At 40.2% G+C, this 15,594-nt stretch overlaps 1 protein-coding gene across 1 annotated transcript in view; it reads left to right on the top strand.

Annotated features, from left to right (window-relative positions):
- Window positions 1-3,451: 3,451 nt before the first annotated feature.
- The window catches only part of LOC148443005 (A.superbus venom factor 1-like), a 164,805-nt gene continuing 152,662 nt past the window's right edge, over window positions 3,452-15,594 (top strand). Inside the window, exon 1 of the mRNA XM_088463400.1 lies at window positions 3,452-3,516. Within this exon, the coding sequence (XP_088319526.1) occupies window positions 3,452-3,516 (65 nt within the window). The remainder of the gene's footprint in view (window positions 3,517-15,594) is intronic.

The following is a 15,594-nucleotide window of genomic DNA, read 5'->3' as shown; positions in this document are numbered from 1 at the left end:
TGCTCATCACCATTGGTGTGCGCATGAGCTGGCATAGGGGCTGCCGTAATGGTCCTTGCCAGGTCATGGATGTTCCCCTTCTATGGGATATAGATTACTCACCTCGGCCACCCATGTGAGTAGTCTATGTCCTGGAGGGAGGTGATGGGGGTAGTCATTTACCCAGCAGGGGCTAAGACTGTTGAGGCCCCTCTCATGCACAGGCATAGGCTCACCAGACTCTGTTCTGCTCTTTTGCCTACAGATGTGTTCTGACTTAACCTTCCTTCTGGCCAGACATACTGTATACAGTACAGTACATTCATTTATTGTGATACCCTATGTCTATCATATCAGAAGCCACACAACACAGTTCTGGAGCTTCCAACAACTTGTACATTTTATAATTTCATACCACTCTAACTAGGTATTGTCTGGCTAAAAGGATAGGTAATTGAGGACACAACTGTAGGTAATTCTACTGTGGTCTATTGTATGCATCTTTATATGTCACCTGCTATTGTTATACTCTATTGCTTTTTAGGAAATGTGTCTAAACATGCAGCATGTGTTCCACTTGGTCCCAACCAGTCAGGGACAGGGATAGACATCTTCATTTTTGTAACTTCAATGAGTAAATTTTTTATAACTTTATTAATTTCAATCAACTAGAAACTGGCAAAACCCGCATTAACATGCAATTTCATAGGCTAATGTCGTTAGGAAGACAAAAGAAGAAAAGGAACTCTCACCTTTGCTGGGGGCACTCTTTTACAAAATATTAAAATATAACTTTTGTTATGTATGTTAAAATGATCTTAATAACAAACAACATACAACACATAAAAAAGTATCAAACGATGATACAGCGAAAATATTAATAATAAATAGTATGGTATTACTGAGTGTTATTACTCAGTAGTATAGGCAGCAGTCATGTTCAAGTAAATAGGAAACTCTCTGTATATAGTCCGTATTAAGAAAATATATAGTACCTGGTAATTGCTTAAATAGAGTTACCTAGTATAGTCTTCTAATAGACCAATACGTAGTCTCTCTAGCACTCACTACTTCTTATCTCCAACATATAACTACATATACATTTATATACAGTTTTTCAAAATATAGTGATAGCATCAACCAATGGTACAATATGTATTGCCGACCATCAATACCGGCAATAAATCAATACAAATAAATGGTTCCGCTGAGCATACTGTGGTGTAGGTTTAGTAGTACAGGTAATAGGTATGTCTGCTAGACAATATCAGCCTATAGTCACAAAAACAATGTATATACCAATTAGAGCGGATCAATAGATGCTATTGAAAAAGAGATAGAAAAGTATCATGTAATAGTTATGTTGGTTGCTATTCAAAAATAGTTATTGGCTATATAAAAAGAAGAATAGCCTATAACTATTTGTCCCACATGATCTGCTTTCTCAGGTCTAAGTGGCTTGGTCAGACATTGTGTGTCTTTGAGAGCTCCTGGGAGTAACCAGCTCTGTGACAGTGGATACTGTACTTCTATTCTGGTTAGAGAGGTATGGTATGAAACCACAGGAAATCTACTGGCACCTATTCACCTAAAGACATCACTACAGATGGAAGACAACTATTTTCAGATGGCTTATACTGGGTTTTCAGATAATGAAGTGCAGGAATTGTTGATTTTGATAGCAGGTGAAATTTTATTGTACAGTATTACATAAAATGGTGCTTGCTTAATCAATTTATTGTCCTATCATAGGTGCATGTAAGGTAGGGGTTAATCAAGACAAGAAAAAAACAGAAAAGCTCCCCCAGCAAACCACATTGATCCTACATGACAATAGCAATGTGGTTTATGCTTCTTCCCAAAATTCTATTTGGTGATTATTATTATTTGATATAGCACCAGAATTTTTATTATTATTATTATTATTATTATTATTTGATATAACACCAGAATACACTGCAGTACTTTACAATTGGGGCTAACACAGTAATAAAAAAACGAGACAGTGTACTAGCAAACAAAGTGGTAACACAGCCCTGCTCACAACCATACACTCTGTCAGAAAATAGGAGTTGGATGTATGTGGTTAAGGGGTCTATTTACTAAGCAGTGTTAGGAGACAGAGTGAAAAGTGATAAGGTGCCAGCCAATCAGCTCCTTTTTCAAACACAGCCTGTGAGATGACAGTTGGGAGCTGATTGGCTGGAACCTTATCACTTTTCACTCTGTCTCCTAACACTGCTTAGTAACTAGACCCCTTTGTGCCATTTAACACATACTGGCATACTATTTACATGAAGTCAAAGTTTAGTGAGGACATGTTGATAGCTTGTAGTTGGAATAATGGGCTATTGTATGGTGAGTTGTGTGTATGGAGTAATCTGAATGTTTTCAGATGATATATTTATAAATAAATATATTTGTCCCTAAACCTAACCATCCCCCCCTGCAGCTAAGAGCTCCTGATGCCCGGCTTACCTACGTTCGGTATGCCGAGGCGTCAGGATTTTGGCATGGGGCTCATAGGCAAATGCAGGGGGGGGGTTTCCGTCTGCCTGGAAACCCCCCTCCCCAGCCCACAGCATGACCACAATAGAAATAGTAATATAATGGAATTTTACTAGTGCTGCATGTTCTTCTCAGTATCATAAATTAAATAAATAGCACCACCTGTGGATCTTTTAACATGTATCAGCCAATAATAAATAACCTGTGTACCAATTAGGGGATTTGGAAAACATGCACTGTTAGGGATGCACTGCTATAGAGCCAAACATTTACATATATGTCCAGGACAGTGTTAGGTTCTTCTGCTGCTCCCCCAGACTCCTGGACTTGCTCCCATACTCTGGAATGGTGCCCACATCTAAAATAAAAACATTCAGCTCAGGCAGGATGGCCCTACTGCCACATCTAATGGCTTACTGTGATCACTGGTCCTGTATATGTTGGAATTATGACACACAATATACTTTGTATGACGCATATTAAAGCTGGATAAGTGGTAAGTATGCCCTCTTCATGGACTGGCCACACTCGCTCTAAAATCAGGCATTTGGAAACCCCCCTCTAGAAATCCTTCGTTTGCCACTGGGGCTAATGTTAGGCGTTGGTATATATAGGACTATCTTTAGTCCCATGCTGGGCTTTCACTGTCGAGATTTCGTCAGTCGGCATTTCGACCGCCGGTAACCTGACTATATCCCCAATATAAATACAGTATGGCTGCCAAAATGCAGTTTATGATAAATAGACCCCGATGCTTATTTTGTCTTCAGGCTTGATTGTGTAATAGACCTGTACAGTATCTACCATGTAAATATTTGTTTGTGCACTTTGGCACATCTACCGTCCTTATATTAAATTCTTTCCTGTTACTGATTAAATGATTATTTGGTCAGGTCTCCAGCTCTCTACAAGTGATCCTCTATAAAATCCCCTCAAATCACAGAGGCATTACATAACCCAGACCATGGGGTGCAGAGCTCTGTGCCTCTTCCTGCTATGTGGGTTTATCGGGATCTATGCACAACCACCGTGAGTATGGGGATGCCCACATCACACCTGCTTTCTGATACTTTTGTGTTTGTGCTAGAACACTCTAACATATATGTGCAACAATTTCTTTACATACATGTCAATGTACTAAAATAAATAAAAATATTTAAATTGCTGCCACATATTAAGTGCAAAGCAAGCTTTATTGATTTGATCCTGTAAATGTTGTTATAATTACATTTATTCTTTGTTACGTTTATCTTGGATTAAGAGCATGAGGTCATCACACTTTAGGTCCTGATTCAGAGTCTCACACAAGTCAGAGGCAGATACTTTGCACGCTTGGATAAAAATGTACTGTATATCACCACCTGTATTCAGAGTTGCCGGCATTTATGTGAACACACACCCATCATAGTTCATCATAGTTGCTTATTTTTGAATAAGCATTTTAGGGAGATTGTGAAAGCAGCACCTATGTGTGCGGTGGTAAAGTGGGCGTGTCCTGCTACATCTGAGAGGCGTGTCATAACACTGACTTACATCCAAATGGAAATGAGCCCCAAAGCTGTTAGTCAGATCTACTTATTGATGAAAATACATTGATACTTTTCAGGGCTTGCTCATGTATTGTGTTTTACAAGGGGTTCCATATAAGTGACCTAGAGAAACCTTACTGTATATAAAAGTGCATGAAGCCATAGGGATCATTGTGCCTTACCAATGCAGGGAAATGGCACTGATTATACCATTTGAACGTATATATTTGATTTCTGTTTTTTTCCCAAAGTATATAACTGCTACATAGGGCCGTATTCAATTAGAAGTGAAAAGTCCGTTGCCGGATATTTCGCCGTCATCGCTGGTTTTGGGTGCAAAAAAGTATTGCGCTCGTCCCCGCTTATTCCCGTATTCAATTCCAAATCGGCGAAAATGGGACTTGGCGAAACTGAAATCGGGGAAAAGTTCTGTCAGTGTTGGGAAAATCAGCCTGACACCCCCCAAAAGAAGCACTGATATGGGGGTTCACTCTGGATACCCCCGAATAGCCCTGCTGACGGTATTTGGCCACTTTAAATGGTCTCAATAGGTGCTATTTTGCGTTTTTTAAAAAGTGGTGAAGAATAACATTTTGGAGGGTTTTTTTTAGAGAAAATAACTAGTCCCATCAAATTGGGGTACATGAGAATGGGTACTTGCATATTTTGAAGTTGCTAATGTGATGTTTTAAAAAACGTGAAAAATCCACCTGCCGCAACCACCTATAATCATAAACACCTGGGGCATACTATTCACTATTACAGTCTATTTCACTAGGTTTTAAATTTGTACCCCAACTTTTGTTTTTTTTACCCCCAAAATTAAAGTACTTTTTTGGGTTGTTCTTAATTATTTTTTTTTTTATTTTTGACACAGTTTACATTTGGGGCTGTCCAAAGGGTGCTGGGTGGTTTTCCCATGTTTGCACCCCAAAACCCCAATTCTGCACTTTTTCCGCCTGCTATTTCTAGGCGAAACTTTTTCGCCGGGTTCATTGCATTGACTTTCCACCTAGGTGAAAAGTATTTGGAATTGAATACGGGGATAAGTTGAAACCGGCGAAAAAGACGTCATCGGCTATAAAGTATCGCAGAAACTGTCTTTTCGCTTCTAATTGAATACGGCCCATAATTGTGGTAAGGTGCAATCATGGAGATTGCTGGACTATTCAGGGAGCCAGGGAGATTGCTACTATTTCAGGGAGTCTCACTGACAGGGAGAGTTGGCAAGTATGCTACTGTATTCATATTCTTGAGAACCTAGCTTTTATCATTATAATTCCTCCTACACGTCATAACATGCCCTCGATGCACGTAGACTACAGTTGCTGCCCAGTTACACCCAATCCACCACAAGCAGAGATACAAAGGGCCTGACACCCAGTTGCACGTAATCCGAACGCAATACCGATGCTCACGTAGTTGAGTGTTTCTTTGCAACTGCCCATGCGCGAAAGTTTCTGAAAATGTCTATGACGCATGTATTGAACAGAGTGTATGCACACAGGTGCTGCTGCGATTGGGACAGACGGTATCACAAATGCTGAGGAACAGTGATGGACTTTCCTGGGAAGTACTGGGAGGTGGCTAGTAGTGCAGGCAGAACGGTCCATTCAGTGGGCGTGTTATGGGAGTGTGAATGCAGCTTAGCGAGCGGGTCTGAATCGGGCCCTAAGTCCACCTTTTTAGAAACACTTTACTTTTTTGCAATTTAAACTATTATTGTATATATTCCCCTCAGCTTTTCTGTAATTTCTCTTCATAGACAATGGTTTGTGTAAATGCAGAGATGATCTTTTAACAACACATCATGATAATTACAGTCTGATTTGTCACTAGGAGGACCATGGACTAATTTATACTGTTCCCGCATTCCCACTAAATGAGTGCTGATAATACAGTAGTGAGTGCTTCACATTAGTCACAGAGCTAGATGTACAGTACAACGAGTTCACCGACACTGTATGTGTCTTCCGCCAATACAAACACCAAGTTCTCCAGGGCAGGGGAGATTTTTTTTACTAGGGTAGATAAGTACAAAGATGAACATGGTATTTATTATTATTATTATTATTATTATTATTATTATTATTATTATTGTTAATATTATTATTGTTATTATTTAAAATGAAAAAAATGTGACCACAATAAAATGAAAGACTAGGTAGGATGATGATGATGACAAATGAAGTAAGATGAAGACATGGGGTGAGGGTAGGGAAGCTCATTATCTTGTATGGCAAGTGGATTACTATAACCTCCTACTCTCTGGTCTTCATCTGTCCTTACTCTCTCCTCTTACATATACAGTTCTCTCTTATATACCTATCAAGTTGCTTTGAGTCAACATCTCCTTTCCTTCAACTCCTCTATTGGCTCCCATTCTCTTACAGAATCCAGTTTAAACTCATCACTTTAACCTTCAAAGCAGTTCATCACTCTTCTCCTTTCTTTCATGTTCAACCATATCTCAATCCATCTCACCCTTACTCGCTGTCTTACTGCCATATTGCTTCTCCATTGATTACCTCCACCTACTCTTGCATTTAAGATATCTCTTGTGCTACTCCCCTCCTCTGGAACTCACACCCCATCCTATCAAATTGTATTTTTGTATTGTTTTTAAATGTCTGTGTTTATATGTATCTTTCACTATGGACACTTGCTGGTACCATATAAAAAAAAAGTTATAATAATATTAATAATAATAATAATAATAATAGTGTTAAGTGAGATAAAATAGGAAATGAGGAAGGCACACATTAAATAAACATAGCTGTACTCAGTGCACTCTGAGGAAACTCAAAAATTAGTCCCCATAATACATCACCATTGCGGCAGCACTCAGGTTAAATAAAACACTACAACAGCAGGTTAGTCCAATTTTTCAATGTTAGGATACATTGTCATCAACAATACTGTATCCTAACATTGAAACTTTGGACTGACTTACTGTTGTAGTGTTTTGAAGCGTGATCATGACTAAGTTCCACTAAAATGTTGATCTAAAATGTAACTGTTGGTGAATTTAAGTAAAAATGTCTTCTAGGCATGATTGCATGCTCCTGTGGTTCTCTGGCAATTGTATAGACACATCCATGTATGGTATATTCAAAACTGTTTTCATGGAAAATGTAATACATTACTGGGAATGAGTGCAAGTTAATCTATCTAGATACCTCATTGACAAAATATATTGAGAAAGCAGTAAATAGTGGGCAAAGTAAATAAGTCCAGTTCCTAAGTTCAAAGCCTCAAATGACTCCTAGTTTTTAAAGCATATAGTCTATTTTGTTACAGCATACAGATAGTTGAACTGTTTTTAAGGAAAGTGCCTCATAAAAGAGGAAAATGGATTTCTCTAAATAGAAAAAAAAATGGAGTATTTTATAGTATTTTTTTTTTTAATTAGTTTTAATTGGCATTTTTGTAATAAGGTAAGTACAAAAAACATAAATAAAGAAACAGAAAGACATAACAGTACAAAGCAGATGTACAACAAGGAAGTGATGAATGCAATATCACAGAGTACATATCAGGGATAGTGGGCATGGTTCAGAGGTGGAAGCTGTTTTGATTCAATCGCCCAGGGCCAATGTTTTGAGCTCTGCTCATGTGTCTTAGCCTCACTGCATATGCACAGCAACGGTCTTGCATTGTTGGTTGGTTTTAGCCACAATTTGATTGACAGACTGCAACTATTTGGAGGGGTGATGATGGGGATTGACATTAAAAATACAGGCATGTCAAGGCTATTTTGGGGGATTGTCAAAGCCAGCGACTGCTTCCTTAGATGCACTTTCACTGACCCGGCAGCTTAGCTGTGGCAGATATTCTGAGTAACCATAGGGTCCTCTTCAGTCCCCTGGTCTTCATAAAACAAAAAATTGCACATTTCGAGCCACACCAGACTGTACTGTACACTTCATCATTCCCACTCCCTCTCATAAGAATGAATGTGGAGAAGTGACAATTGGCTGAGAGAGCGTAAGAGCCAATGTATAGGGCCACCCACAGTAGTAGAGAAGTATTTATCCCAGGAGGAGATTAATACTGAGTCTGCACCCATGGACTGCAACCAAAAAGGGTGTAATTTAGAAAGTAAATACCCCTATTCACTGAAATGGCAATGTCCCTGTACATAGCAGAGTGTTCTAAGACAAATACACCACCCCAGTCACAGACGGAGCCAGAACAATTGTAAAAAGCACAAGGCCAATTTGTAGTATGCTGGGAGGAGAAGTGACATGTGAACTGACTAACAGGTGGGAGAAAAATTCACCAAATATCCACCAGACCTAAATAATGGACTCTGGGGTCTATTTACTAAGCAGTGTTAGGAGAAGTGAAAAGTGATAAGGTGCCAGCCAATCAGCTCTTAACTGCCATCTCACAGGCTGTGTTTGAAAAATGACAGTTGGGAGCTGATTGGCTGGCACCTTATCACTTTTCACTCTTCACTTTTCACTTCTCCTAACACTGCTTAGTAAATAGACCCCTAATTTACAAAAGGCAGGTGGGATCTGGAAGGCCTCCCTCCACCAATCAAGTGAGGCATCCATACGTTTGTTAAAATTAAATGTTAATAAAATCACCCAAACAAATCACAGGAGTGTCCAGAGCTAATGGAGGCCAACCTTTTGAGTACATCATTACTGAAGGATGGAGGGATAAATATAGCCAAGATATGCAGCAGTGATGAAAGAACAGAAGCTTTAATGAAAACATATCGACCATATGGGTCTATCTGGACCTGGTCAACCTTAAATGTAAACAATTTCCTAACCAAAACAGAGACACCCCTAGAATTGGGAGAGTAAGTAGAGTGTTACAGTACATCCAGCCTTTCAAGTTTTCTTTAGATCAAAGACCTAACTACCATACAAATGGGTCTCTACTAAACAAAATATATCAACATTATGTTTTTTAAGTTCTGACAGGTCAAGGGAGTACTTAAGTCTATCATTCAGACCCCAAACATTCCATGCGAACAGATGGAGCCGCCCTCCTGCTCTACCAACCACCATAATTAAATAGCATCCTAAACCAGTCATGTAGCCAAGATGACACTCGCTGCAGCCTCACCAGCTTTCCAGGGTGCCACAACGTGAGAGCCAGCACCAGAGCACAAAGAAAAAAAACATGGGGACAGGAGTCCCAGAGCAGCAGCAGTAGTGTGAACTTCCCTAGGCAGTATATGTCTGTCTCAAGGTTACCAGGCACCAGCCGTGAGGTGACTGCCAGCAAATCCCAGGAGAGCAGGACCCAGAGGCAGCAGCAGCAGAAAGCAGCAGGGGAAGTCACCTTGGTCACACTTGATGCGCCACATTTCACAGGATAGGTAAGAAGTGTTCAGAGCAGCAACCAGCAGTTTATACTGTGACAGGTACTGTATATTTTTCTGTGGGATTAATAGTGTGTAAAGGCAGTAGAGCAGGTTACAAGTGACCTACTCCATACTGAGCCAAGCCATATCCATTCTGTTATAGTATTCAACTTTTATGTATATATGAATTATATTTATTATTGTGAATCTTTTCAATCATTATATATGTTAGAATATACAATGGACCATCACGACTGTTGCCTTGCAGTAGCCATTGGCTTCTTGCTCTCGGCGCACCACTCTTCCAGCGTGACGGAAGATGTGCAAGTATGAATCTTCGCTACATCTGCTCACAGGTTTTTTAGATTACTCTAAGAGGCTGGTTTCCTGAGAGTCCCTTCTATTTAGTTACATTAGGCTATATTAGGGTTCCTAATACATCTGTACTGCTGATTATTCCTGTTGACCCAGTGTGCTGTATTTATGTTCCTAAATGTGCTTCTTGTTGTGGCCCATTTTGACTTTGGATCTTATTGCATTCTTCTCCTCTTACCTTCATTTGTTTACTGCATTTGTCTGTGGTCACAGTTAGCCATGTTTTGAAAATGTACTGACCTGTTTCTTGAATACTGGCAGCCTTGACCTTAGATTATGTACTGACCTTAACTTGCATGCTACCATCCCTGACTTTGGATTGTTTCTTAGCTACTGTAATTATCCACTATCTGCCTTGACAATGGCATTTTTCTGATATAGGAAATAAAAAGGTAGGGAAAAAAATGGTGCTGCAAAAAAGACTTCAGCCTATCCACACCAGAAGGGCCTATCCCTCAAGACCTGACCAAAATCTATACAAACACATTAGATGTGAACAAATGCTGCTGTCTTTTGTGATAAGTGAGGTACTCAAGGAAAAAATACTTATCTCTTGTTTCTACAGATAGTATTATGTTGGTATGTCACTTGATGTTCCTTTTTCCATTCATCCGACCCAGTTCATGTATACATATATGAAAAATGGAAGTAGAAAAAGAAAAAAGATGTATTTCCAAACCGTAGTTTCTTAGATATATCAATAATCACTATTATAGGTTGTGATAGATATTCATCCCCTATATATCTAGGGGGAGGATCTATCTACAGATTATTGTAGTGAAAGTGTTCTCTTAAAATTGTAGGTGAATGTATTGGAACACTAGTACAAATGAACGACAGTATTCCGGGTGAGAAAAAATAGATATATCACAGAACGTTCTTCTAAAGTAACGCACCTAACTTACAGATGTGAGATGTGTTCTGAAGCTTGTAAAGGTTTCTATAGCTCTCAATTGTATTATTAGAAACAGAATTACAATAATGGCATATCTTTCCACTATCAGAATAACACACCTGACTTACATATACGGTGCAAGCAAAAAACTTGTAAAAGTTTCTTTATCTTTAACATGAAGAAACTTCTTTAGACATTTGAATGAAGCTGAGGGTAATGAATACCAATTAGTCACGTACCCATACTCACACTTCGTGCTGTGTGGTAAATCCCATCTAGGTATCTTTGTATCTCCAACAGGCGAAAAAATGTATATGTACCCAATCAAGGATAGCAAAAAATTTATTAAATTACTCTAAACAATAAAACATCATAGTTGGTGTATAAAAAACATATATTAAAATTATAAAATATGCAACAATTTGCAAGGGAGCAGAGAACTGCACCCAAAGAAAAAAGAAAAGTTTTGCTGAAAGATGTATGTGTAAAAAAGGGAGAATATATGGATGCCGGCTCCTAGATTTCCTCAGATGGTATTAGAAAAAAACACACATACCTCTTGGACTAATGAATGGTGCAGAAACCCTTCCCTGTGTAGCCTCCAGAACCAATGCGTTTCGAGATGCCAATCTCTTTATCAAGGTGTGGAGGTGTATCCATAAGTGTCTTGTATTTATAGTGCTGATCCGTAGTATCAGAAATATATCACTTCCGGTCTGCGGCCAGTGTTTGTACGACGTCACTACCGGTCCACGGGCGATGGCCACTCAAATATGGTTGCTACTGGCCCTATGTTCTTTGTTCATCCTGGGGAGTACTCACCGGTTGGACCCTATTCTCCATCTATCTAAAACTTTGGTGTACTAGTGGCTGTGTCTGTCATTCGAAAAACTGGAAGTGGTTCTGGAGGCTACACAGGGAAGGGTTTCTGCACCATTCATTAGTCCAAGAGGTATGTGTGTTTTTTTCTAATACCATCTGGGGAAATCTAGAGCCAGCATCCATATATTCCCCCTTTTTTACACATACATCTTTCAGCAAAACTTTTATCTTTTCTCTGGGTGCAGTTCCCTACTCTCTTGCAAATTGTTGCATATTTTATCATTTTAATATGTTTTTTTATACACCAACTATGATGTTTTATTGTTTGTAGTAATTAAATACATTTTTGCAATCCTTATTTGTGTATATATACATTTTTTGCTATCCTTGTTTGTGTACATATAAATTTTTTCACCTGGTGGAGATACAAAGATACCTAGATGGGATTTACCACACAGCACAAAGTGTGAGTATGGGTACGTGACTAATTGGTATTCATTACCCTCAGTTTCATTCAAATGTCTTAAGAAGTTTCTTCATGTTAAAGATAAAGAAACTTTTACAAGTTTTTTGCTTGCACCGTATATGTAAGTCAGGTGTGTTATTCTGATAGTGGAAAGATATGCCATTATAGTAATTCTGTTTCTAATAATACACTTGAGAGCTAAAGAAACCTTTACAAGCTTCAGAACACATCTTATATCCGTAAGTTAGGTGCGTTATTTTAGAAGAAAGTTCTGTGATATATCTGTTTTTTCTCATCCGGAATACTGCCGTTCATTTGTACTAGTGTTCCAATACATTCATCTACAATTTTAGGAGAACACTTTCACTACAATAATCTGTAGATAGATCCTCCCCCTAGATATATAAGGGATGAATATCTATCACAACCTATAATAGTGATTATTGATATATCTAAGAAAATATGGTTTGGAAATACATCTGTTTTCTTTTTGTACTTCCATTTTCCATATATGTATACATGAACTGGGTCGGATGAACGGAAAGAGGAACATCAAGTGACATACCAACATAATACTATCTGTAGCAACAAGAGATAAGTATTTTTTCCTTGAGTACCTCACTTATCACAATAGACAGCGCCATTTTTCTGATATATCCATCTACCCATTCCAAAATTATCAATATCCAGAAACTGGTGCACCCACAATAACCCCACAGGTATTACTTCAGCTTGTATACCACCTTCACATTTCTGTCCGTCAAAGTTCCTTACAAAATATAATGAGTTAATAAATCCATACTATATAGAACTTAAAGACATGGAGGAATACTAGTTTAAGTGAGCATGTTAAGCTCTATAAGAGAGAATAGTTATCAGTGCAATAGCTATCATGGGTGCATGATGTGCAGGGGGCCCTCTGTAGACCACCCTGCTCTGACTCTGTGATGACCAATTCACAAGTGTAGATGCCCGTGCAGTGCCTCACATTCCTACACTCATTTGGCGGTGACACCTTTCTTGTGATATTTTCAGAAAGGTGGCTCCACACAAAGGCAACAAGAACGCATGCACTGTGCAATACTTTGTTCTCTTCTGTGGCTGTTCCACCTTTAAAAATACGGCACCAGAAAAATGGCACCACAGGAACAGGTATACAGTAGCTTGCTACTGTATGGTGAAGGGTCCCTCCCCCCTCTTAAAATACCCTGGGATTTAATCCTGATTCTAAACTTGAACCCTCAAGTACCCCCTACAGGTCATGTTTTGAGGATTTCTGTCTGTAGAAGCAGGTGGGATAATTACTCACCCAGCAAAATAGAATAACTCACCTGCATGATTAAAGATATCCACTAAACATGACCTGTTTGTGGTACTTGTATTTGATGTATAATTTATACTTCTGTTTATACTGTACATAGCATTAAATTAAAGGGTATAGAACTTGTCTGTGTTGGCAATGGAGTGCTCCCCTACACTATGATGGCCTTTACTGAGGCATCAATCCATTTACAATATGGCTGCCGACAGTGCTTCTGGACATGTGAAACACCGTGTTACCACTGTGTTACAGCGCCACAGTACTACGAGGAAGGACACAGTGGCTAATTTATGTATGCCTAGAAAACTGTGTTTAAATAATCTGGCATGCCGGTATCCAGTTCCAAATTTACTTTACTGGAGTGGAGCCTGCAGAGCCATCCGACTCAAGGTACAGCAAGCCGTGGGCGGTAGACCCGCTTTTCCCATCTCAGGCTGGCAGGCCGCAGCTGTGTGTGATGATTGCTGGAAGCAGAACCCAGAGCCGTGAGGTGTGACTCACTACTCCGAGCTTTGCAAAGGCCCATGGTGACCATTTTCGTATAGCTCTGTCCATGTGCAGAAGCTCATTCTGATTGAGTGACGCCTCAGAGCCGGCTCGCCCCTAACCACTAGCTGCTGTCCAGGTGCTCTGCCCCCACAAACCTCTGCCGGCTGTTCCACCCCTGCCCGCTCATTGTTTGCAGCTGCCAGGCCCAATTGGAGGTGTCAGCTAAGCTCTAATCGTGGATGCTACACAGCAGAATTAGCTACTGCCAGAGTTTCTGCCCAGTCAGCAGCAGGTGCCAGGCCGTGCCTGCACCAAACCTCCACCTCCACCTTGGATGCCTCTAGGGGCATTCCAAATGCCCTAGTCATTTGCTTAGTTTGTCTATGTCTAGGGCCTGCTGTGCCTGTATCTTTCTAACCACCCCTCCATTACCTCCCCCAAATGCTGTCTACCTGTCATTCACTTTGTAAGTGTATCCTCTGTGTGAACGTAATCAAAATGCAATATCTGTGCTTGTGCTGTGCAGCTTACATGCATGTGCAATGGCTTACAATCGCTCAGGCAATGCACCCACATCTAACTCAGGCCCAATGTGAGCCTATCATTTCTACACAGCACATAAATTTGTGCTAAAAATTAAATGCAGTTATTGAATAGATCATGCACCTATTGATGGATGGATAATAATAAGGAAGGTTTTTATCAGCTAGATGGACGCTATGTATTATGCTATGGCACAAGATGTGTAAATGAGATGGAAAACAGTAGAGATTCAGTATAATTGAATGTATACCACAAAACGTTATGGACCAGTAGATGGTCATGTAATAAATGTAATCATACATGTTGTGGAAGATTAAATTTTAACATGAACAAACAATATACAGTAAATGTGCTGTCAGGCAATTGTATATTTGCAGGAATCAACAAGTGTCCCTAAATATGTATATACATTCAGGCATTCAGGAGAAATATTTGTTATATACTGTAGAACAAAGCCCCAATGTTTCTTCACATAGATGAGTTATATTATACTGAAAAGTAAAAATGAATGCAGGTGAGGGATAGCAGTCAGTGCTGTGTGATGGCTGGCAGTGCTATAGCTGAAATGAAGGTGAGGGATAGCAGTCAGTGCTGTGTGATGGCTGGCAGTGCTATAGCTGGAATGCAGGCGAGGGATAGCAGTCAGTGCTGTGTGATGGCTGGCAGTGCTATAGCTGGAATGAAGGTGAGGGATAGCAGTCAGTGCTGTGTGATGGCTGGCAGTGCTATAGCTGGAATGCAGGCGAGGGATAGCAGTCTGTGCTGTGTGATGGCTGGCAGTGCTATAGCTGGAATGTAGGTGAGGGATAGCAGTCAGTGCTGTCTGATGGCTGGCAGTGCTATAGCTGGAATGAAGGTGAGGGATAGCAGTCAGTGCTGTTTGATGGCTGGCAGTCCTATAGCTGGAATGCAGGCAAGGGATAGCAGTGAGTGCTGTGTGATGGCTGGCAGTGCTATAGCTGGAATGAAGGTGAGGGATAGCAGTCAGTGCTGTGTGATGGCTGGCAGTGCTATAGCTGGAATGCAGGTGAGGGATAGCAGTCAGTGCTGTGTGATGGCTGGCAGTGCTATAGCTGGAATGCAGGTGAGGGATAGCAGTCAGTGCTGTGTGATGGCTGGCAGTGCTATAGCTGGCATACAGGTGAGGGATAGCAGCCAGTGCTGTGTGATGGCTGGCAGTGCAATAGATGGAATCCAGTGAGGGATAGCAGTCAGTGCTGTGTGATGGCTGGCAGTGCTATAGTTGGAATGCAGGAAAGGGATAGCAGTCAGTGCTGTGTGATGGCTGGCAGTGCTATAGCTGGAATGCAGGTGAGGGATAGCAGTCAGTGCTGTGTTATG

Source organism: Taudactylus pleione, unplaced genomic scaffold (genome assembly GCF_031769625.1).
Source record: "Taudactylus pleione unplaced genomic scaffold, aTauple2 ptg001357l, whole genome shotgun sequence".
NCBI classification, from domain to species: Eukaryota; Metazoa; Chordata; class Amphibia; order Anura; family Myobatrachidae; genus Taudactylus; species Taudactylus pleione.
Note: the sequence above shows the minus strand (reverse complement) of the source record. Positions and strands in the feature narration are given on the sequence as shown.